Source organism: Microtus oregoni, unplaced genomic scaffold (assembly GCF_018167655.1).
Source record: "Microtus oregoni isolate MIOR12 unplaced genomic scaffold, Mior012 000001F_ref0000356, whole genome shotgun sequence".
Classification (NCBI taxonomy): Eukaryota; Metazoa; Chordata; class Mammalia; order Rodentia; family Cricetidae; genus Microtus; species Microtus oregoni.
In genome coordinates this window covers 93,102,705-93,126,824 of record NW_024543060.1, presented here as the reverse complement: position 1 = coordinate 93,126,824, position 24,120 = coordinate 93,102,705, and the positions used below count along the sequence as shown (strand labels likewise).

Genomic DNA, 24,120 nt, shown 5'->3' with positions numbered 1-24,120 from the left:
AATAAAAACAAATATGCATTTATGAACTCATTTCAAATAAAACAAGGTCAGCTCATCAGCAAAAAATACTTTAAAATACAATAAAAGATGACATCTTCCCTTCCTAAGTGTCTACCCGAGCTAAACATCAACATGAAAAGACAATTACCTGTGTAATATGATGCACAATTAATAAAAACTCAAAGAGAGAAATTGGGGTTCAACCTGAAGATCCGCAAAGCAAAACGTCAGCCACTGGCTCTTACCACGACCTCAGTCTGAAATGGCGATCCTGCCTCCAGGAATCTCAGCAGGAGACTGTATCTGAGAACTGTGTCCTCCTGTTTTGTAATCCTCTCTAGGCCTGGGGTTAAAGGCATGCGCTGCCCGGTTTCCATGGCAACTAGTGTGTCACCACTGCCTGGTCTGCAAGGCTGACCAGGGGCTGTTTTACTTTCCCAATCCCCAGGTGAGCTTTATTAAAATACAATGGAAATGCCACTACAGTAATCTGCCACCTAAAAAGAAATATAACTGTAGTAGGAAGGGGATTTGTGTCTGATCAGTTGAGGCCCTTGAACCCCATGCCTTCCGACCTGTAAATGGATGGATGCAGGGCTCAGGCAGACGATGTTTATTCATAGAGGGCAGGATGCCTTCAATTAGGAGATGGCTTGGAATGGGGTGGTTTCCCCTGCTATCTTAAATCTTTCATTTCCAGTTACTGCTCGGAACGCAGGTTTCTGAGTATCTGTCCCAAAAGTCAGTGCTCCTTTAAAGCCTTCATCTTCCTTGCAGGCTCAATGTGGACATTCTCAGTTTAGGATGCGGGAACGAGCCAGGGCTTACAGCATGTTGTGGAGGATGTCGTGGAAGGTGCTGACGGGACCCCAGCTCTGCAGGCTGCGTCTTTACAGAACACCGCCACCAGCTCTCAAAATCAGACCTTTGGCGTGTGTCACCTATGAAACGGACAGCCGGTCAAACCAAGAGAACACGAGAACAGTGGCTGGGCTCCACGCGTTCTCCATGGACATCAGGAAGATCCGCAGACTGAAACCATGGGTGCTTCTAGAGGATGACACCCACGTTGAAGAGATTGCAGACATTCTGAAAGAACTAGGTGCCAGCAAGACTGTGGTAGCCAGTATCTTGGAACGCTGTCCAGAAGCGATCGTCTGCAGCCCTGCTGCGGTTAAGGCCAAAAGGGAACTCTGGCAGATGGTCTGCAAAAGCGAAGCAGAGCTAATCCGGTTAATAGAGCAGTTCCCAGAGCCTTTCTTTACTGTTAAGGACCAGGAGAACCAGAAGCTCAATGTTCAGTTCTTTCAAGAGCTGGGGCTCAAGAATGTGGTGATTAGCAGGTTTCTGACGACTGCCTCTAGCATCTTCCATAATCCTGTAGTGAACAACAGGCGGATGATAGGGGCTCTCCAGGAGAGCTACCTAAACTTGGGCGGCTCTCTGGCCAACGCCAAAGTGTGGCTGCTGAAGTTACTAAGCCAAAATCCATTCATTGTGTTGAGTTCTCCCATGGCTGTAGACCAAATACTAAAATTTCTTCAAGGGCAAGGTTTCACAGACTCTCAAGTTCTTCAGCTGCTGTCCAGACTGAAAGGGTTTCTTTTTCAACTGCAGCCAGGAAGCATCCACAACAGTATTTCCTTCGCTAAGACGACTTTTGAATGCACAGACCGTGAGCTGCGGCAGTTAGTTGTGGACTGTCCTGTGCTGCTGTGTTACCCTGCCCCAGTTCTAGAAGAGAGGATCCAGGCCCTTCTGAAGGAAGGCATCTCCATGGCTCAGATAAGAGAGTCCCCAATGGTCCTTGAGTTAACGCCACAGATAGTCCAATACAGGATAAGAAAGCTGAACTCCTTGGGCTACAGAATAAAGGATGGCCATCTAGCAAGTCTAAACGGAACAAAAAAGGAGTTTGAGGCTAACTTTAGCAAAATGCAAGCCAAGCAAGGAAGGCCGCTATTTAACCCTGTGGCACCATTAGATGTGGACCAGTGACCGATTCACAAACAAGCGATTCAGCTTGTGAGTACTAGGGAGTCTCAGGACCTACTGAGATTTGAGTTGTGTTCGAATTACCTCACAACTGATGGCCTCTGACTCAATTGCTGCGCTTTAAAATATAAAATAAATATAAATTGTGTTTGAATAAAATCATTGACTTGACCTATTTCTCCAAAGCATCACATAGCTTGATAGTTCATATGGACTGTTTGGAAGGAACTGACGAGGACACACTCTTGTTGGGAGTCCATGCACACTGTTGGTCCCAGAGCTGCTGGCAAAGTGGAATTCCTCACTGCCAGCCCTGAGGCACCAGCAGGCCAACGTCACAGGCCTTCAGAGAGAACCAGCCTCACCTGTGTGTGAAGGAGTGTCTCTACAAGTGTTGCTCATCCAAAGGGATGTAGTCAAGCACCTACTTCTACGAACACACACATCCGTTAGGAACCTAACAAAGAGTCCAGATGTATTAAGATCTGAATTCTGTCCAGCCTCAGGAATAGGGAAGATGGCCACCTTTCCCTGCACAGTAATGCAATCAGGAAGGAATGCAATCAGACTGTGGGGAGGGGTGTGGAAACGGTCATTTCAAACTTCATTCGCATCTGAAATGAATGCAGCTTCCTAGAAAGCATGAAAATCTACCTCATGTGGTACCACTTCCAGCTGTAGTGTTCCACTTCGTTTCTAAATCCTGTCCCAAGATAAACATGACCCAGATAAAGACTGGCTCGCTTTCAGCTGTACCACTCGTAACAACTGTAATACTCACTGGCGATAACACATGGCCAGCTGACTATGGAGTGTGCACAGCTTCTGAAACATACTAAGAATGCAGCCAGTACCCTTTTTTATTCTCTTAGCAAATGCAAGTATCTCACACTATCCAAATCTGCTCAGCTTCTTAGCTGGGATACTGAGTAGCCACAAGTGCTCAGGAAGTTAAGAATACTCACTGTTTACAGTGGGCTTAGTGTAAGGCATTACCCAAAGCGCTCAGGACTGTCAAGAAAAATGTTAACGCCAGAGGCAGCTTAGTGGCAGAGTGCACACTTCACCTCAGATTCAATCACAAGTGTGGTGGGGACCTCCAGAGCTCCATCCTGGCCGTGAGCAGTAACGCATGCACTCATCGCTCTTTCAGAGCAGGTCTGGAATACATTACAGGCTCTGTGGCCTTCTACAGTTACCTGTCAACCGTGAGGTGGTTGGTAACAGGCAAATGACCAAGTGTGGAGCAGCGAGGAGCCAGCAGAGGAGATAAACAGTAGCACCGTCTGCATTACTGTAGCATCTGAAGCTACACTGTAGATGAGATCCCCACAATAGCAGAGCAGTGAGTAATCAATCCGGAGGGGGGCAGTCACTGGGTGACTGGAGGAGTAGGTAAGTGAGGCAGCTGCGTGGGGTGGGCTGTGTGGAGTAGAGTGGGCTGTGTGGGGTGGGCTGCGTGGAGTGGGCTGCGTGGAATGGAGTGGGCTATGTGGGGTGGGATGGTGGGGTGGGCTGTGTGGGGTAGAGTGGGCTGCGTGGGGTGGGCTATGTGGTGTGGGATGGTGGGGTGGGCTGTGTGGGGTAGAGTGGGCTGCGTGGGGTGGGCTGTGTGGAGTGGGATGGTGGGGTGGGCTGCGTGGGGTGGGCTGTGTGGAGTAGAGTGGGCTGTGTGGGGTGGACTGTGTGGGGTGGGCTGTGTGGAATGGAGTGGGCTATGTGGGGTGGGCTGTGTGGGGTGGGCTGTGTGGAGTGGGCTGTGTGGAGTGGGATGGTGGGGTGGACTGGTGTGAGGGAGAGGAGGGTTCAGGACACACGTCAGTTAGCAGAGCGTTTGGGACATGAGAATCTAAGTTAGGTTTGATTCCTAGAACTCACATGAAAAATGCCAATTATGGTAACACTTATAACGCCAGCCCTGGAGAAGTGGGCATGGGACCCCTACAATATACACTAGACGTGCTCCCCAGGTGTAACTCAGCGTTCACACTTGGCCCACCCTGGAGACTGACAAAACCTGGACATCTCTCAGTCTTAGTTCTACAATTGTGTTTGTATTTACTGTTCTGTCTATTTCCAGATTATCACGTCTGTCAGCTACCACCAAAAACCTGACTACAGCACTTCCTGAACTGCTATGTAACCGAAAGTTTTAAGATCCTGTTTAAGAATTGCCTTTATTCCTGTAGATCTTTATGAAACATTCCATCTTTGCAGATCATAGTCCTTTATTATCAGATTCATGTGTCCTTCCCCATCCCTTTAATACAAAAAGGAACAACCCGCATTATTCAGTCAGCTACTTTCATGTGACATGTCACTAAATACAGTATTCATATGTCAACATTAGGTCATTTATTCAAGTGGATCACACAAATTTATCTCCACTGTGCCAAAACCCACTAAAAAAAAAAAAGGAGCTAAATACCAGATGCTTCCAGATGCATACAACAACCATAGTTTCGGAAGTGAGCTAGTCCTGTTTAACAGATCACACTGCTCGTCTATGTAAATAAACCGGGAGAGACATGTACAGCTGTACACACCATCAAATGTAAGCTCATCTCAACGGAACGATATAACTGCACATCTGCGCAGTTCTGCTACTGCTGTAAAAGCCCCTCTGAGCAACATTGCACTTTAGCATTTAGGAGAATGGGGAAAATTTACCGGGTGGCTTTTCTGTAGCAGAGATTAATCACAGCCATCTTCCTTAAGTGATTTTAAAGACAAGCAAAGTTGAAAATAAATATGCAAGCTCACATAAACCAGTCTTGAAGTTAGAAACACAAACCAGCAGTAATTCCTAAATGGCAGGAATCGAGTTCTCCAACACCAGTATTTACATCACTGAGAATGGGTCTATTAATTTTGGAATTAAAAAAATATCATTTGTTAAGACATTTCACCAGATGTACCAACAAATGCCTCCTCCATTATATTGCATGAGATAAATGGCCATTTAATCCTTCTGAATTTAATTCCTTAGTGATTTTCAGTTCTGTGTAAGCATAAAGGTCCAAGAACATTTATAGATTTGCTTGAAATTCCTGCTGTTATTTATGAATGCTTTTAAATTTTCTACTTTTATCCAGTTGTCGACGCACAAGTTACAAACACTGAAGCCTGCGTGTGAGGGTGGTCTTCTCACGTTCTCAGACACTACACTTTGACTTATTTATGCCAAGGCACCACTCTCCTCTCCAGGGAATTAGAAAGGACAAAATGGAGACAGATTTCTAGTTTTAGGTATAAAGAAAATTAAGGGTTTTCCCCAGGCTTAGCTTATAAGATAAATCCCAAATACATATTTCACTTACTAAAGTTTTCATGAAACTGAACACTAAAACAAAACAAATGGACTTTTGAGTTCGGTTCTGTGAGAGTAAATGAGCTATGATGAACATTCAGACACAACACACTCACCACCATGCCAAAGAAAGTCAACTCCCTACCTGACACTGGCTTGAAAACTGTCTACATCCGCTTTAAAGGGCTGCAGAAGAACATGCGTTAAAGCACGAGTGAATTCTGCTGCAAGTGCTGCTCAGCTGGTGCAGTCCTGGCCTACCACGCATGCAGCCCTGGGCTCCATCCCCAGCATCACATAGACCCAGCACTTGGGAAGTGAAGGCAAGAGGATGGAGGAGCTCCAGGTTTCCCTCCGCTGTGTATCCAGTTCCTGACCAGCCTAGGCTGCAGGAGCTACTATCTCAGAAGACAGATGAACAAACAACCTATAGAAGTCACTGAGAGCACTGTGTGCAGCCCATCTCACTCATTTGAAGAGTCAATCCTCATATATGTGTGGTTGCTTCTATTGTATTTTTAAAGGAGTTGCTACTGATAATTTAAGACATCCTGAAGACAGAGATGCATGGAGGATTATCGTAGATGCTTCAGATAATTAAGAACTTAAAAACTAATACTTGTTCCTACTTAATATAAAACTCTTCCCACACAGCTTCTGATCAGCTAAGAAATATTCCCTAGGCACTGTGGGGCGTATTGACGATGGGACCATGAGCCCAGCTGAAGCCTATGTCTGATGTTAACTCCTGACAGCAAACAAGCACTGTCTCACTCACCGACACAGGAAACGCCTTCACCCAATACTCCTGAGATTCTTAAGAGGGAAAACTAGTTTTACAACCTTTAAAGGAATTCACTGATAATTATAAGAACTGCGCATATTTACGGTATTAGAAAAGATGTTTTCTTTTGTAAGGCATCAATGATTAAACAAAAGGTATATCTAACAAAAAACAATTAACAGTATCATAAAACCATTTATCTTCTAAACTTCTGAATTCCTGCGACTTTTCTGCCAGCTTAAATAAGAACGCCTCTTGGCCTAAACCACTATTGTTATAAAAAACTAAGACATCTGAAACTATTAGGCACATCAAAGGTACAGTTTATGTGGTTCAAGAGTCCCTTCTAAGGGGCACATGAGTGACCTGGCACACTGCACACGTGGGACTGCAGTCATCTACTAGGGTGAACTTTCACATGTTTAGTCAAACTGAAAGACTCAGAGCAAATATTTAAACATACCATATCTTCAGTTACAACGGAGCAAGTGTAACATTTTACCAGATAAAAAGCTGGACGTAAGTGTGAAAAGCCTCCACACACTGAGAGAGTATTGGTCTCGTCTTGTTTTAGAGAAGCCAGCCGTCAATACTTTGAGCACAACAGTTTAGCAGTGGGCTTGGCTGTAGTCTGTGTTGAGTAGTTCAACGCCACTGGCATCCTAGTCTGTGGCACACGTGTGCCAGTGCACAAGTGCACGCGTGTTCCTGTCCCTTAATCAGACTTGTCTTTCTTCTTTCCTGATAAGGGCACTTTGTTTACAACAGCAGAACCCATAGCCGTCACACCTCCAGCCACAGCGGACACGCCGCCTTTCACCAACCCTATTCCCATGGAAGGCACAGTTGTAACAGCTGTTTTGGTCACCTCCAGACTCTTTCCACCAATCCAAGCCACACCACCAATGGTGGCGCCAACAGCTCCCTTGGTAACACTGAAGATCCCTCCAGTCACACGAGACAACATGCCTGGTTGCTGCTGTGGGTGATCCTTCATTGACCCTGGAGAGAGAAAGCAGACGACAGTCAAACACCTTCCTCACAACCAGGGGCTCCATCTGACAAGCCCCTTTACCAAGCGAGCAGTAAGGAGCTCTTGCCTAAGTATAGCTGCACAAATTTTATATTATACCTTGGCCCAGAGCTAAGTCTTCTGAAGCAAAGTCTTGTTAATGTAACCCACACTTTCCTCTGCCTCACAAATGCTGAGATTACAGGCATGGACCAGCACACTTAGTGTTCTGTAGCAATTTCCTCAAGATGAAAAATCTTCTATTTTGGAAGGAAGCTGGTTAAGACACAGATTATTTTATTAAAAAGGAGATGAAATAGTCCATTCTACATAGAAGCTCCTTAAGCTCAAAAGCAAACAAATTAAAATAGCTTCTGGAAGTTCCTGAAATTGACCAGATTCACTAGGCCCCTCCCTTCCTGAGCATATGTAAACTGTAAAGAGGGCTTGGAGACGCACAGACCAGCTGAGCAAACTGGACAGGGCATTCCCCAACCTGCTGAGCTGCCTCTGGGCTGTGTGATGTGCTCCAGGTTTCCAGCTGCTGTGAGCTGTCACCCACACTGGAGTGGACTTTGGTGGTGCAGCTGCCTTTGAACAGTTCCTACTCCTATACGTAACTCCAGTTATACTCACTGGTTCACTGAGGCGGACTTTGGTCTATTGGTGGCTCCCTATCTGGAGTGAGCAGATGTCTCTGTGTCTACCTTGGAACAGTATCACACAGCAAGTGCAGCCAGGGCTAAGTCTTGTCTACAACAAGACATACTGTAGAGACTAACCTGCTTCAGTTCAGTTACTTAGATTTTACCTTTGGAAGTATAAAAAAATAAAATTATAAACATATGTATCCCTTAATTTCTTATGCAGGATTCAATCAATAATTACTAAAATAATCATCTTTATTAAATGTGTTTCTCGAGATGCTCTGGGGATCTCTAAGGACTACGGGGGGAATTACTGTCTTTTCACTTCCTTCTCACAATGACAACTCAGAGGTCCGGAACGCGATGATGCAGCGGAATGAGTGCAGGAGCAGCTACACCGATGCGCCTGTCTTCTCTCACTCCAGACAGCAGAGGTTTATAAAATACGCAAACACCATCACTCAGGTAACAGACCTCTTATTTGAAAGTTCTAAAATTGAGCTTTTCTAAGACACAAAGCATAAATTCATCTTTACACTTTTTTTATTGTTCTACATTCTAACTGGAAAAATCTTACTGATTATTCTAACTAGTACATCAGGCAGGAAATAAATGCCAGAATTAACAGTTGGGGCTACATGAAATTAAAAGGTTAGCAGGGCGGTGGTGGCGCACGCCTTTAATCCCAGCACTTGGGAGGCAGAGACAGGCGGATCTCTGTGAGTTCGAGACCAGCCTGGTCTACAAGAGCTAGTTCCAGGACAGGCTCCAAAACCACAGAGAAACCCTGTCTCGAAAAACCAAAAAAAAAAAAAAATTAAAAAAAAAAAAGGGTTATTGTACAGCACAAGAAATACTCAGAAAAGCAACAGCCTCCAGAACAGGAGAACATCAGACAGACAACTAATATCCAGATTTTGTTTTCTTAAAGTACAAAGATCATACACATAAAAAGCAAGAGCCAATAAAGTATTTTATATCCTTGGCCCTCTGGAAAATGCAAATTAAAATTGCTGTGAGATACCATTTCACCCAAGTCAGAATGGCTACCATCCCCACTAATCAGGCTGATGCAGTGGTGTATGCCTTTAATCCCAACACTCAGAAGGCAGAAGCAGGCTGATATATACCTGCGTATTTTTATTTTTCTAAGTACTTATTTTTCACATGGACACACAAAGTATCATTATGGCATTTGCAAACAAAATTGGTTCTGATTTCCCCCATCAGCATACAAGTTCACCACCAGCCAAGGCTACAAGAGAGACCCTGTCTCGAAATAAGCAAACAAAAATAAGAAACTAATAGCTGATGCTAGTGTGGATGTGAGGAGAGAGAAACCTTTGTTCACTGCTTGAAGGAATGCCAACCAGTACAGCCATAGTGGAAATCAGTATGGTGGTCCCTCAAGAAGCTAAAACAGGCCATCCTGGGCACACAGACTCAAAGGCAGCACACCCTAACACAGCTACTCACATCCATATTCACTGCTTTTCTATCTACAACAGCAAAGAAATGGAAGCAGCCTGGATGCCCATCAAGAGATGATATTCAAAGTGTTGTGCGTATATTAAATTGTAAAAAGATGAAATTACAAACGTGCAGGGATATGAATAAATTTGGAAAGTATTATGTTAAGTGAGATGACTCAAACTCAGAAAGAAGTAACTGCCATTTCTCTTTCATATTTGGATCCCAGCTTACAGTATATACAAATGAGAGGAAATGCAGATACAATCTAAAAATCTAAAAAGGAAATCAAGAGGGTTAAAGAAAAAGATGTCGAGGAAAGGGGACATGAAGGTTAAGGAACTCATGTGACCGGAAAAACAGAAACGAGAGAGGAAAAGGGAGGTAAGAAATGGGGAAAGGGAAATAAGCTTGAAATGCCATGATACTGATGTAAAATATGGAAGATGAGTATTTAAAAATGAACAAAATATTACACAAGGATAAGTACAGCCATTGCTAAACTTGTTTTTAAAATACAAATAGTAAAACTACTAAGCATGATACACTTTAAAATTTCAAATGACTTACGATAGAGGTAAGAACCTGAATAGATTAGTTATAAAATTTTATTAAATCCTGAAAAATAAAGCAAGCAAGGAGCTTGGTGTCATCAGACATGCCTGTAATTAGCGCTCTGAGAAAGCACAAGGGCCTCAGTGTAAGGTTCGCCTAGGCTACACAGGATGACCCTGTCTCAAAACTGTACGATTAACTTTATTACAATACACAATCTTTTCCTGGAGATGAGGACAAGGGAACAGTGAAACATACTTGTCAGGAAAAATCCTGTCTCCAAAGAAAAGAACAAAGCTGCTTTGTTTCTTTTTTCTTTTTCTTTCTTTTTTTTGAGACAAGGTCTCACTATGTATGCCTGGCTATTGTGGAACTCTGTAGATTAGGTTTGTAGATGGAAGTTCCTGTCCCACCCAGTCCCGCAGTCATTCAGCCCCAAAGAAACACACAGAGGCTTATATTAATTATAAACTGTTTGGCCTGTTTGCCCCCATTAGTTCAGGCCTATTATTAACTCTTACAATTTAAAGAAACGGTAATTCTTAGTCTATGTTAGCCCAGCTAACTCAGTCAGTAGAGCATAAGACTCTTAATCTCAGGGTTGTGGGTTTGAGCTATATACTGGATGCCAAATGTAGCACAAAAAATAAAAACACAGAGACAGATATTGGGGTTCAACCTGTAGATCAGAAAAGCAAAGCAGCCAAGTCGCTAGAGAGTTCTTACCTCTATGAAATCCTCAAACTGAAAGAGTGAGTTCCTGGTTCATGCCGCTTTATATTCTTCTCTAGATCTGGTATTAAAGGTGTGAGCCAGGTCTGTATGACTGACCAATGTGGCTGTTTTACTCTCTGGCCTTCAGGCAAGCTTTATTTATTAAAATACAAATGAAATATCACTATGCAAGCTAGCCTTAAAGTCAGAGATCTGCCTGCTTCTGCCTCCCAAGTGCTGGAATTAAAGGCGTGTTCCATGACACCTGGTTAACAAGTTTTTATTTTTTTATTTTTTATTTATTTTTTTTAAAGATTTATTTATTATGTATACAACTTTCTGCCTCCATGTATGCCCGCATGCCAGAAGAGGGCACCAGATCTCTTTACAGATGGTTTGGAGCCACCATGTGGTTGCTGGGAATTGAACTCAGGACCTCTGGAAGAGCAGACAGTGCTCTTAACCACTGAGCTATCTCTCCAGCCCGTTAACAAGTTTTTAAAAAGCAAAACACAGAAATAGAAACATACATTCAAAAAATATATATTTGTAAATTACATATACCCAGAGTATATATTAAACTTATACAAATTGTTCTTTTAAAAAAATCAAAACTGAGCTAATAATTTTCAGGATTTTTTTTCATTAAACTAAAACCAATTAGATAGTTCCTCTGTAGGTGTGTGTGGGGGGAGGGTCTCACTATGTAGCCAAGCCTTGAGCTTGATGTCCTCTGGCTTCTACCTCACAATTCTGGAATTATATTAATCAGTCACCAAGGCAGACAAGCACATCCATCCTCTTTGAGGCTTACCTATAAGAATTTTACTGTTATTTTTATATTTTGAAGGTTTTGTTTTGTTTTAATATTGGCCCAGAAATTTGATTTGTGCATAACACTCTGGGAAGAAAATGAACTACCTAGAGTTAGGCCATTTAGCCCAGGGTCACATGCTGCCCCAAGGAGGTTGTGGTTTATGTTAAGCTTAGAAAGTCTATACCAAAAGACATGAGTGAGCGGTGACCTCAGGCATTTTCTGTAGGAGTCAGGATATCGAAGGACAGGAGATAATGTCTCCAAAGCTTTCAGAAGCAAGTGCTAAGAGTGATTTGTGTCACAATTTTCAAGCTAAAATAGTTATTATTTAGAAAGACAAATTAGCAGAGTCCAAGGTCATGTAAGAACATAGAAAGGTATCAAATATAACAAAGAATGATAAGAATTTTCAAAAATCTCAAGTCTCAAATTGGGTGCAGTTGTATGTAGGATATCAGAAATAAACAGAGCATCCTGTACCTCGCACACCTTTGTAAATAAACACATGGATGCTCTTGCTTGTGAAACGGTCTTAAGATAAAACTGTAACAAGAAAATAAACCTTAAATAATGGAAAGTGTGTCTATCCACCAAGGGCTGTGCTTTCCTATTAAAGGCTAAAAGTATTTATTTCAATTATTTTGGAGCATGTTACTGACCAGATAAAAAGGTTATGATTCTTTATATTTAGTTTTTAAAAACAATCATAACTTTAATTTGATGTGGGTACTCTGTGCAAGCTGTGAATACCATTTAGTTAATAAAGAACTGTCTTGGCCTGTGATAGGGCAAAAGAGTAAAGCTAGATGGGGAGAACTAAACTGAATGCTGGGAGAAAGGAGGCAGAGTCAGGGAGAAGCCATGGAGCTGCTGCAGAGACAGACAACCTAAAACTGTGCTGGTAGGCCACGACCTCGTGGTGATACACAGACTAATAGAAATGGATTATATTAGGATGTAAGAGTTAGCTGATAAGAAGTCAGAGCTAATAGGCAAAGCAGTGATTTAATTAATACAGTTTCTGAGTGGTTATTTGGGGGTTGAGCAGCTGGGAACCAACAGTGGCCTCCTCACTACAGCATTAATTTACCAGGACATTCCTTCCATTCTTACTCTCGGGTACAAGCTTACCTTCGGGTGGCTCATCACTAAGGTAAGATGGAATTTCTTGATTTTTATCTGCCTGATTCATGATCACCTATAAAACAAAACATATTTCAGTGTAAAGATTGCCACTTCTCACATGCCGCATTGAATCAATTTACGCAATTTTACTTAAACAGAGAACATTTTTAAATACCTACCACAAAAGTACCTCATCCTACTATGTCCTACTTCAAACTGCAGAGTTTACAAAGGACTTGAAATTACATCAATGGACACTAGAAACTTTAGCATCAACACTAAAGAGCTGCAGCAACAGTGCAAGTATTCCTTTGTTGTTTCTACTGTGGAACTTCACCTGAAATTGCTAGTGAAGAGAGCTGGACAATAACAAAAAGGATGAAAAAATAAGATCCGTCCTATGTCTACAGCCTCGCGGTCAACTTGGGTGTGGTGGTAGAGCAGACTGTAAAAACAGAGACTTTCAAAGCTAACTTTGATTTCATATATTTTATCTTGTTATGACTTTACAACCTAAATCCTAAAACAGACTTCAGTGGCCTAAAACCCAACAGCACAGATCATAGGATTGATAAATACCTTCTATTTGCTCTGTGATTGATAAATACCTTCTAGTTGCTCTGTGATTGATAAATACCTTCTAGTTTCTCTGGTGAGAGTCCTGACTCAGATACAGCAGCACCTAGTCTGTCTGACTTGTGAATTGAGGATCATTTCATAGGATTAAAGAAAGTAATAATGAAGCTATGAAATCTTGTACAAAGATGAACAAAGCGTATCATCTGGTGCATTACTCCAAGGTGAAACTCTTGACTAACTTAATTAGAAAACCCCCTCAAACTAGAAAGCTACATTTATTTTCATTTCTATCTATAATCATGGTAAGAACCTAACAAATTATTCAGCATAGTGTTCAATAATTAGAAAGCCTAAGTTTGAATCCCAACTGATATAAAATATATGGCAAAGGAAAAACAACTAAGATTTCAAATAGAAATTAAGATATCCCAGCTCTGATGCTAAAGTGAGAATATTGTTTAACAGACTGTACAGCAAAACATACAGAAAATCCTGGAAAATATATGTTCCTTTTGTGGAAAAAATTACTATATTCTAGCCAATTTCTTCCTTAATTTCAAGAGGAGACAAACTTCTGTATAAACTATTCATTATATCCCACTAAATAATGCACAAATTTATATACCTATACATAGAAACACACCATAAACCGGCTGATGGCCAACATGATCAATAGAAGCTATAGTAATTTGGAAATGACATGAAAACATACATCTTACTTCTTTTTTTCTGTTTAGGTAGCGTCTCCTGTGCAGCCCAAGCTGATATGGAACTTAATCCCGCCTCAGTCTTACAAGGCTGGGATCACAGGAATATGCCACCACCCCCAGGTTCAGCCTACGTATTTTAACTGGAATTCAAAAATATATGTGAATGTGATTCCAACTATATTCATTTCAAAAGTGTCCCTATCTCATAAATCACTACTAATGGTTTTACACTTTCCTCCTACTACAGAACTTTTTTTAAAATTATTTTTCATACTTCATCTGTATGGATCTTGCATCTAATAGATAACACCACCACCTATAGATCATAGCTGCTTTACAATAGCCTACAGACATGGTCATTAAACGTAAACTCACCCCTTCCTACTGTGGACAGACAGTGAGGAACTAGTGCAGAGTAACAATGCCAGATCTGTGCTTTTAAAACCTAGCTAAGACTCCTTGTCCATTACGAGGTGAGGAGTCTCTGCCACAAGTCACCACTAACCCTGCCATGGAAGACTATGTACCCTGCAAACCCCTGAACCAAACCAAACTCCACCTCCCTTAAAAAAAAAAAAAGAAGAAGCCACTAGCTAAAATCTTTAACGCATCTGAGGAAACACCAGCAGAGTGAACAGACAGCCTACAGAAGATCTTTGCCAGTTAGACATCAAATAGAGGATTAATATCCAGGATATATAAATAAAATTAAACACTGAAAGAGCAAACAATGTAATCAGTAAGTAGGCAAGTAAACTAGCCAATTTCCAATGTGCGCATTAAAAACATCCTTAGCCATCAAGGAAATGTAATCAAAACTGGATCCCCTCTCAGCCCAGTCAGAATGGCTATCAAGAAAACAAAAATCAAAACTCGAATCCTGTCAGGGTTAGGAGACTAAGGGGTCCTGGTATAAATGCCTCCCTGTAAGCTCTCTAGGCAAGCACTCTCCCCCACTCTGCCTATTGTTTTCACTTTCGTCTGATTTCTGCATAGCTTTTATTAGAATATCTAAGTGTGTGTATTCCTGTTAAAATGTACACTCTGAGGACAAGGGTTTGGGTTTTGGGTTTTTTTGTTTGTTTGTTTGTTTTTAGTTTTTCGAGACAGAGTTTCTCTGTGGTTTTGGAGCCTGTCCTGGAACTAGCTCTGTAGACCAGGCTGGCCTTGAACTCCCAGAGATCTGCCTGCCTCTGCTGGGATTAAAGGCGTGCACCACCACCACCTGGCTTGGGTTTTGTTTACGATTTCACCATCAGATTCTTCTCTCTCTGATTTTTTGTTTTTCGAGATGGGGTTTCTCTGGGTAGCTTTGGAGGCTGTCCTGGAACACACTATAGACCAGACTGGCCTCGAACTCACAGAGATCTGCCTGCCTTTTGCCTCCCAAGTGCTGGGATTAAAGGCATGCACCACCATCACCTGGCCTATCTTCAGATTCATAAAGTCAAATACTTGAATTTTTGTATAAAGTCAACTTGGATATTAATACAAGCTTATGGGAAAGATCTAGGGTGTTCGCTTTCTAATATGGGCAATTAAGTATGCAGAAATGATAACAAAGACAGGATATATTAGAAAAGAAACCATTTCATCGAAAAATGAAGGGTTTGTGAACAAGCCTTTGTATCAAAACATACACAGGAAGTTGAACGAGATACCTTCAGGGAATATACAGAAGACATCCATTAGGCAATTGTACTTAAGAAGTGGAGACAGTCTGAGACAAAGTGAGGTTTAGACCATGGCTCTAAGTTCTAACTTAATCTATACAGGATGTGTGATGTGATCATGCTAATGAGTGGTGAGAATGGACTTACAGCCTTCATTAGGTTGTTTGCATTTAAGAGCCAGCTGAAGAAGAGAATTTAGCAAAACAAACCTTCAAATAAACAGTCAGTACTCAGTGAACAGTTAATGTAGCTTCATAGAGGGCAAGAAAGGAATGTATAAGAGTTCTAAAAATATAAGGCAGACATTAAAACAATTTATCAGGATCGAATACTAGAGGGAAGTGTTAATTATCACAGAGATTAATATAAAAGATTAGTTTCAAATGGCCTGGGTGTTTTTACAATGTACACACACACACACAAAAATTAATCCTAAAGTTCTAAGATTGAAGCAGGAAGCCAGGTGTCAAGCAGCCCTATAGTTCCAACACCCTGGAGCTGAAGCAGGAGGACTGCCATGAGTTTGAGGCCAGCCTGTCCTCGGTGTTCTCCATACCAGCCAGAGCTGGAAACAAGATCATATCTCAAAAAGAAATAAATATATAAAAGTTACCCTTTAGTGAGAATTTCTTATTTTATGTGTTTGGCCTTGTGCAAAGTGTGTGTGTATGTGTGTGTGTGCACCATGTAGCTTACGACCAGAAGAACGCATCCGATCCCCTGAACAGGATCACAGTTGATTGTGAGCCCCCGTGTGGGTGCTGGGAGTTGAATCCCTGTACTCTGGAAAAGCAGCCAGTTCTTTCAACCACTGAGCCATTTCTCCAGTCCCTCCACAAATTACTAATTTCTGTACAAGCCGTTCTGTTGTAAACTCCTTGAGTCATTGGTGTAACATACACTTGAACCCTAAGCATTGCATCCTGTGATGCATTTAGACACATACAGGCTACAGGCACTGCTCTAACCCAGAACTTACTTCAGTAGGAACACACTTTCCAAACAATTACCACTTTGATCATTCCTTAAGAAACAAAATATATTATCTGTATTTTAGGAGCTCATGATGCATACAAGTTAATAAAGCATACAAGTGTCTAGTTATAAAAAAGCTTTCTAAAGAGGGCAGTCTTTAGATCAAAGAAAATGATTTATTTTAGAAACATAATCAGTTCTATCTTTTGGTCCTGACATGGACAAACCATTATAATATCAACTATAGAAGACTTCTTTACTACAGGACTGTATAACATGACAGTAAATTCAGCAAGAGAGACTTTAATGGGAAAGGGATATTTCTTATCGTACAAAATACTACAACAGCTGGCACATATATTGAGTAAATATCAATACCACTATTCCCTAGAGAGTAATTTATTCCAATAATAGAAACAACCAAACACCTGCTGGAAACCTTTCCCTCTGTTGTGTGTGTGTGTGTGTGTGTGTGCTTTATGAAAAATAAAATCACTCATGAAAAAATGCTGTTTGTGGGTTTCAGCAACATTTTATATAAAATGGTTTTTTGAAAATCCTCTGGGTATAAACCTCTAAAGTCACATAAGTTAACAGTATAAAACTCCGCTACAAAATACAGTGCAACACTTCACCTTCAAAGTCACTTCAAGACATTTGTTACCCAAGTAACAGTCTTCCTATGTAAGAAAGAGACTAAGCTAGGCATGGTGGCTCACATCCATAATCTCAGCTCTTGTGAAACGCAGAAAGACTGCCTTAAGCTAAACCAGCCTAGCTGCATAGTGAGGTCTAGACCAGTCTTTATCTTCTGTAGCTTACAGTCCTGAACATTGCTAACAGCAGCTAGACTAGAAGGAAGGCACCGAGGAAGAAAGTAGAAAAATTTATCCATGAAAGTTTAAAAATCACATACAAAATGACAAATAACAGTCTCAGAAAAGTTTAAGTGTTGTCCTTAAATGAAACATAGAATAGGATTAAAATATTCTGCCAAGCCAGAAAACCAGTACAACAGTCGTCCTCACTAAAATACACTTCACTGGCTCAAGAGATGCTGGCATCCCACTTCGTGCGAGATCTTGTGGAGACGACGAATGAACATACACACAAAGACCCTACTCTTACCTGTATGTAATCTGATGCAATACCATCAGGAAGTAGGAAAAGGGCAAAAACTCAAGGATTGAAACAGGAAAGTTAAGATTTTCCAAGAAATGGTAGAAAAAAAAATCAAATACTTGCCTCACTTAAGCTTTTCTAAGGATGTTTTCATTGAACTTGGTTTCTGGTATAAGCGGTATAACAAAGCCCAAAAAATTGAAAGTGAAAAATGAAAGCAGATCTCTATGACTTCATTAACGGTTGCTAAAGCAGGAGTGGAGATACACTTACCTGTTGGCGTGATAGCCCTTGAAGGCAAGCAGAAGTTTTAAACACTAACCAACAGCGGACACAAATAAACACAATGTTTCCTTTTGGATTAGCAGCGTTCACAAAGACACAATCAAATAAGAATTCGCTTCCTAAACTAGGTGTTTCTAACTTCCCAGAAGCCCTTTCTCCCCCTCATTGATCCACCTTTAGCCTTTAGGCACAAGCAAGTCTTTTTTCTCTCTCTATCAGCAGAGGGAGTGACGTGGCAGGAGAGGCAGAAAATGACCCTAGAGGCTAGTGCTGACTTGGGCACCTCCTTCCTCCGCTGTCCACCTAGCACACCCTAGTTCCTGCAGAATTCCAACGTAAGACGTGTTAAAGGGAGACATCCAATCTGATCCGGAGTAGGAGCTCCGGGGCCAGTGCACAAGCTGCGTGTGCACGGCGGTCTCTGGTTTTGGATTAAGCCTGGGGTCGGTAGTGACTACCCGGAGAGGGGTGCTCCTGGACTCCCCAGTCGTTCCTTGACACTACCACCGCCCCCTTCTTTCCCACGCCTGCGGGTTTAGAAGAGGCGTGGGAGTGGAGCTCCCAAATTTAGGAAGAGCAGCGGGAATCTCCGCTTGGAGCCCAGCCCCGGACTTGAGAACCCACCCGGATGGTTTATCAACAGGTCAGAAGTGAAGTGGGGCGCGGAAGCCGGGCTCCTCCTCTGATGCACCCACCTTCCCCACCTCCTCCACCTCCACGCCAGCCTGATCACAGCTCAGACCCGGGCTTCCAGGAGCGAGCCACCCCCCTCCCCGCCATCCAACACCCTGATCTCCCAACACCGCGTTGGTCCGCGAACTCACGGACCCAACCGGGGGGCGACCCGGCCGCACCACCTCCATCCAACGACGCCCCGCCCCGCCCCTCCCCCTTCCCGCTCGATCGCCCCCCAAAAGGCCAGGGTGGGGTAGCCAGGCCCCCCCGGGTCGCGCAGGTGAGATGCAGAGGGGCTAACGGAAAGGACCCCGGAGGCCCCGCGTCTCTCCCCCCAGGACACGGGACCGACTCACTCACCGCGGGGTCGGGGTCGGGGCGGGCAGCGACCGGGCAGAGGGGAGGAGCGGCGGCACCGGGGACTGCAGAGGCGGCGACGCGATCGGGGTCGGCTGCGCGGTCCAGATGCTCACTCTCCTCCGCTCGCTCTCCTCGGGCTCAGGACTCGGAAGACTAGGTCCGAGGCGGCGGCGGCCTCCGGCTGCGGACGTGGCGCCTGACGCGAGACCCGCCCCCTCCGCAGCCTCCCGAGCTCCCGCCTCCTCCCGCGCCTCGGATTCCTACGCGCACGCGCGCTCGCGCCCCCGTTGCCCCCTCCTCCCCTCCTTCTCCGCTCCCTCCCGCGCCCACCGGTCGCTCGGCGCGCGCAACCCCCTCTCCGCCCCCCGCCCCCCGCCCCCGGCCCGGCTCGCCTGCGCGCGCCTCATCCGGGGTCTTCCCCGCCCCCTCCGCCCCGGATGGCCAATCAGAGCGGGCGAGGGGCGAGCCGGCCGCCAGCCAGTCGCTCCCTGGTCGGCGGCGCCTGGGCGAGCGCTGGGAGAGCGCGAGGGGAGTAACGGTTCTGGGAACGGGGAGCTGCTCCCCGGCGGAGGGCGGCGTAGTCGCCGGTGTCACCAGTCATCCTTCTGTAGCCTTCTGTCAGCGGTTCTCCTCGGGGGCAGCCTGCGTGCCTGTGTAGCCAAGGGATAGGGAGGGAGAGGCCCTGCTAGTTGCTCTGGGGGCTTTTTTGTTTGCTTCACCCTCCGCCTGTCTGTCCTACAGCCGGATTCCTTGGGAGTAAAATAATAATAATAATAATCCTGCCAGGTTTGCCCTCATCCCGCAGCGCTTCGTGCCCAGGCCTTGCAGGGAGTCTGGAGTTTTGATGGCGGAGAAAAAGGTTGGTCCTTCGTTGTGAGGCGTGAACTGGGAGTGAGAAAAGGCTGCCCTCGGTCACTTGCAACTCCCCGACCCTCCACGCTCATACCTGCCTTGGGAAGAAAGTGCCTGGTAGGGACCCGGGAACCCAAGAGTCCTGCAAGTCCAGCCTTGCCTCAGCCTGGGTTGGAAGCAGGACTCTTCTGAGCTTCAGAGGGACCTTATAATAGCCACCTGGGAGGCTGTTTGGGGGAGCAAAGGAGCTTGAGTAGAAAAATGCTGTTAGCTTTTCTTTGGCTCTCAACACCTTTAAGGCAGAGATGACAATAAATGCACCCTAAGCTTTTGGAGAGGCTAAGAAGAGATGGTGGGTGTAAAGGGGCTTTATAAACTGGAATCTTCCCCAAATGTGAGGTTTGTCTTTTCACAACCTCATTAGCCATGCGGACACATTCACAGGGTGGGGAACCTCCGTTTTTAAAGGACAATAGCTTGGTGTAACTGAATAGTGTTGACAGGTCTCAAAATAAGGACTGTGAAGAAAGAAAGATCCCGGGAGGGAGCTAGCTTTGCTCCATTTCTTAAGTAGAATGGACTAGAATATGACTTCTTAATCGTTATCAAATCATCGAGTTAAATCTATTTAGATCACTGTACTGAAACGAATCGTGATAATCTTGTGTGTACTGATCTTATCACTTTAATTTGAGTAGGATGACTAGGAGAGTCTGAACTGGGGTGTTGACTGGGGTGTTCTTTTACTGTCACAGAATCCTGAATTCTTCATAGGATTTTAATAGGTGAAGGATTAATATCTAGGCAAAATTACAGTGTGCAAAATTACACTTTATAACTTTCTTCCCAAAATTGACAATGATTTTGCTAGTTATTAAGGCCATAATTCAAAGCTGTGGTTCTCTCTGTTTCATAAACTAATGAAGATACTGGGGCGCTTTGGCTCCGTCTCAAACTGTAAGTCGAGGTAGTCCTGTATCCTGACTGCAGTCATTTCCTATTGCCTCAGGCTCCTTACCTATGACAATGAATAGCATCCCACTCAGTTCTCACCAACTCCGGTCTATATGAGGGTACGTATGAAGATCTTGATGAGATTGCTTCTATCTTGATGCGATCCTGATTTCAGATATCTTGATGCAACCAGAAGGAGCCCCAGTGAGATCGGGCCCTATTTATTTTATAGGCTGACCTAAATGCCCTCTTCCCCCAGACAGGATTTCTCTGTGTAGCCCTGACTGTCCTGGAACTTCCTTTGTAGATCAGGCTGGTCTTGAACTCAGAGAACCACCTGCCCCTGCCTTCCGAGTGCTGGAATTAAAGCCATGCACCACCATAGCCCGGCAGCAACATTTTTTTTACGTTCTCTATGTAATACATTCTTTTGTTATTTTGAAATGAATGATAGCAGCTTTGAATAGGTTGCCATCCAACATAAATAATAAATGCTATTATTCTCGTGTTCTTACTGGGCTCTGCACACTTAACTCTTTCTTCTTCCTTGACTCACAATTTGACGTAAACTGTTAGGGTGTGCCATCCCATTTCTCTCGTGACGAGGCAAACACTTGTATAATCGTATGAGCTGAAGCAAATCTGTTAATCTAGTCTATCTTCACAACTGTTGAAGATAAAATTTTACAGTCCAATGTTGTGACCACAACCCAAGTTGTTAACTGTCAGATTCTTTTTTTAAAGATTTATTTATTATGTATACAATATTCTGCCTATATGTATTCCTACATGCCAGAAGAGGGCACCAAATCTCATTATAGATGGTTATGAGCCACCATGTGGTTGCTAAGAATTGAACTCAGGTCCTCTGGAAGAACAACCAGTGCTCTTAACCACTGAGCCATCTCTCCAGCCCCAACTGTCATATTCTTGTTTGAGAGATGAGATCTTTCTATGCGACAGGCTGACCTGAAACTTATGTTCTTTCCAAGTGTTGGGCTTAAGGTATAAGCCACTACATTCGATTTAACCACTGCATCCTGAGGGAAAAGCAGACCCTGAAATCCAGCAAATGACCTAGCGCTATCAACAAGGCTGTAATGTTGGTAGGAGCTGGCCTGGCATAACTAGACCTTGGTATTTTCTAGTTAAGCAAAACAGCGTGAGGCAAGGCTACTTCACAATTGGTAATGGTCAAAACAAAAAAAACAAAAACAAAAACAAAAAAAACCCAACTACTTTCTAATTACTTGAACCTGAACAAAATCATCAGTGCTGTCCAGGTCACCAAGCAGAATACACAAAATGAGAAGGTGAACTGGTTAAGTGGCTTTTGCTTCTTCACTGGTTACATTCTAGCCTTTCCTTTTTTTAGGTGACATTTATGAAGACAACGAACCATACAATCACTCCTGCCTCATCACAAAAGAAAGGCAAGAAGTTTCTGTTTCCTTAAACCCTCCTCCAAAACATCTAACTTGACCCTAAATCTGAAGAGCCCTGCTTTATATCCTATTGTTGAGATGCCATCTGATTGACTGGGATGTGTGTTCTGCCTTCCTCTGTGAGTGATAACTGCAACCTGTTCAGCTTGCAGGAATTCTTGATCTTTGCTAAAATACACTGAGAATTCTTTCTGTCTCTTCTGTATCAACTATTTCTATGGAGTGGACGACATGCAGTGAGGTAGAAGACAGCCCAAGCCCTCTTCCTTTCACAGAGCCTGATAAGCTGCTGTAGAATTCTGGCTTCATAGCCACCACCCAGCAGACAGCCTGCACCGCTTGCATGGGCAAGCACCTCTAGGCAGCAACTGACAGCCATTCTCAACTGTGCCCCACCCATCCCAAACAGCCTGTTCTTTGCACATCCAATGTGAGGTTCCCCCCAGCTATAAGGCACCATGTCTGAGAAGTTCAACTGCCACTACTGCAAAAATTCCTTGCTGGGGCAGAAGTATGTGCAGAGGGAGAGCTTCAACTGCTGCCTGGAGTGTTTTGAAAAGCACTGTGCCAATGCCTGTGAGAAATGCCATAAGCTCATAGGCGCAGATTCCAAGGAGGTACGTTATAAGGACCGCTACTGGCACAGCACCTGTTTCCGTTGTGACAAGTGCCTTCACCACTTGGCCAGTGAGACATTTGTGGCCTGGGACAATAAGATCCTGTGCAAAGTCTGTGCCACTCAGGAGACCTCCCCCAAATGCAAAGGGTGCCTACAGCATATTGTGGCAGGAGACCAGAATGTGGAGTACAAGGGCACCATCTGGCATAAGAACTGCTTCACCTGCAGCAACTGCAAGCAAATTATCGGGACCCAAAGTTTCTTCCCTAAAGACGATGAGTTCTACTGTGTGGCTTGCCATGATACCAAGTTTGCCAAGCACTGTGTGAAATGCAACAAACCCATCACATCGGGAGGAATCAGTTACCAGGATCAGCCCTGGCATACTGAGTGCTTTGTGTGTGTTTCCTGCTCTAAGGAGCTGAGTGGGCAGCGCTTCACCGCGGTGGATGACCAGTATTATTGCGTGGAATGCTACAAGAAGTTCGTGGCCAAGAAGTGCACTGGATGCAAGAACCCCATCACTGGCTTTGGTAAAGGCTCTAGTGTGGTAACTTACCAAGAAAAGTGCTGGCACGGCTACTGCTTCAACTGCAGAACGTGCTCTGCAAATCTGGCCAACAAGCGCTTCGTCTTTCACCAAGAGCAGGTGTATTGTCCCGACTGTGCCAAAAAGCTGTAACCTGACAAGGGCTGCGATCCTGTAAAACAGCATTCGAACCATGATTTGTGTTCTTTCTCTTTCTGCCCTGCACCAGCCACAGGGGGACCGGGGCCTTCACCTCTACAAAGTCGCTCCTCTGTCCTCCCTCACATTTCAGTGTTCAGCTAAGGGCACACGGTGATCATGTTAGGCTTCAACGTAGAACAACCTTGCGGCAAAAATCATTTCTCTGTTGCACTAACCATGTAACCACATGATTTAAGCAAGAAGCATTAGCGGTAATGCCTCTACTGAGATATCCCAGGCTCAGCTGGGTTCCTCTGTGTAGTCACACAACATGCAAGAGTTGTAGCAATTGCTCCAACTCACCTCTTACCCTCTTCTGTGAACAGAGAACTTTCCAGATTGCATGATTAACTTCTTCATCAACACTTGTGCTTTCACAGTACACGAATTAACAGAAAATAAACATTTTGAGCCTGGCGGTGTTGGCGCACACCTTGATCCCGCTACTAGGGAGGCAGAGGCAGGCGGGTCTGCAGAAACAGTTCCAGGACAGCCAGGGTTACACAAGAAACCCTGCTTTGAAAACAAAACTACACAAAATAAACATTTTGAATTTAGCTGTAATCCTCAGCTAATCTTCTCCACATACTAATATTTGATTGCTCCATATAACTTCTGCAAAATGTGAACGGTGTAGTGATAGGGAAGGAAATGGAAGCCAAAGTGATAGCGAGGGGGTGTGGATATGGTTCATTTGATGCTTGCTTGCCAT

At 43.9% G+C, this 24,120-nt stretch overlaps 3 protein-coding genes across 4 annotated transcripts; 2 read left to right on the top strand and 1 right to left on the bottom strand.

Annotated features, from left to right (window-relative positions):
* Positions 1 to 804: 804 nt before the first annotated feature.
* Positions 805 to 2,167, top strand: Mterf2 (mitochondrial transcription termination factor 2). The gene has a single exon (XM_041665135.1). The coding sequence runs from the start codon at positions 805 to 807 to the stop codon at positions 1,996 to 1,998; it is 1,194 nt and encodes a 397-aa protein (XP_041521069.1). The 3' UTR covers positions 1,999 to 2,167.
* Positions 1,647 to 19,145, bottom strand: Tmem263 (transmembrane protein 263). Of its 2 annotated transcripts, XR_005975655.1 has the most exons (4): positions 18,809 to 19,145; positions 12,436 to 12,502; positions 6,553 to 7,091; positions 1,647 to 1,893 (listed from the first exon to the last, which is right to left on the bottom strand). XR_005975655.1 is itself a non-coding variant. In XM_041665147.1 (3 exons), the coding sequence occupies exons 2-3, from the start codon at positions 12,494 to 12,496 to the stop codon at positions 6,805 to 6,807; spliced, it is 348 nt and encodes a 115-aa protein (XP_041521081.1). In that variant the 5' UTR covers positions 12,497 to 12,502; positions 18,809 to 19,145; the 3' UTR covers positions 3,725 to 6,804. The 2 variants fall into 2 exon arrangements, 1 of the variants encoding a protein (XP_041521081.1); XM_041665147.1 differs by lacking the exon at positions 1,647 to 1,893 and having other exon boundaries at positions 3,725 to 7,091.
* A 193-nt stretch (positions 19,146 to 19,338) lies between these two features.
* On the top strand, positions 19,339 to 23,901 carry LOC121461228 (four and a half LIM domains protein 1-like). Its single transcript, XM_041672189.1, has 2 exons — positions 19,339 to 19,667; positions 21,990 to 23,901. Exon 2 carries the CDS (start codon positions 22,518 to 22,520, stop codon positions 23,358 to 23,360), a length of 843 nt encoding a protein of 280 aa, XP_041528123.1. The 5' UTR covers positions 19,339 to 19,667; positions 21,990 to 22,517; the 3' UTR covers positions 23,361 to 23,901.
* Positions 23,902 to 24,120: the final 219 nt, after the last annotated feature.

Bases quoted from the DNA above. Each gene is read 5' to 3' on its own strand.
- Mterf2 (XM_041665135.1), top strand. From the start codon at position 805: ATGCGGGAACGAGCCAGGGCTTACAGCATGTTGTGGAGGATGTCGTGG.
- Tmem263 (XM_041665147.1), bottom strand. From the start codon at position 12,496: ATGAATCAGGCAGATAAAAATCAAGAAATTCCATCTTACCTTAGTGAT. The intron at 7,092-12,435 runs GTAAGCTTGTAC...TTCTCTCTCCAG, and splicing joins TAGTGATGAGCCACCCGAAG to GGTCAATGAAGGATCACCCA.
- LOC121461228 (XM_041672189.1), top strand. From the start codon at position 22,518: ATGTCTGAGAAGTTCAACTGCCACTACTGCAAAAATTCCTTGCTGGGG.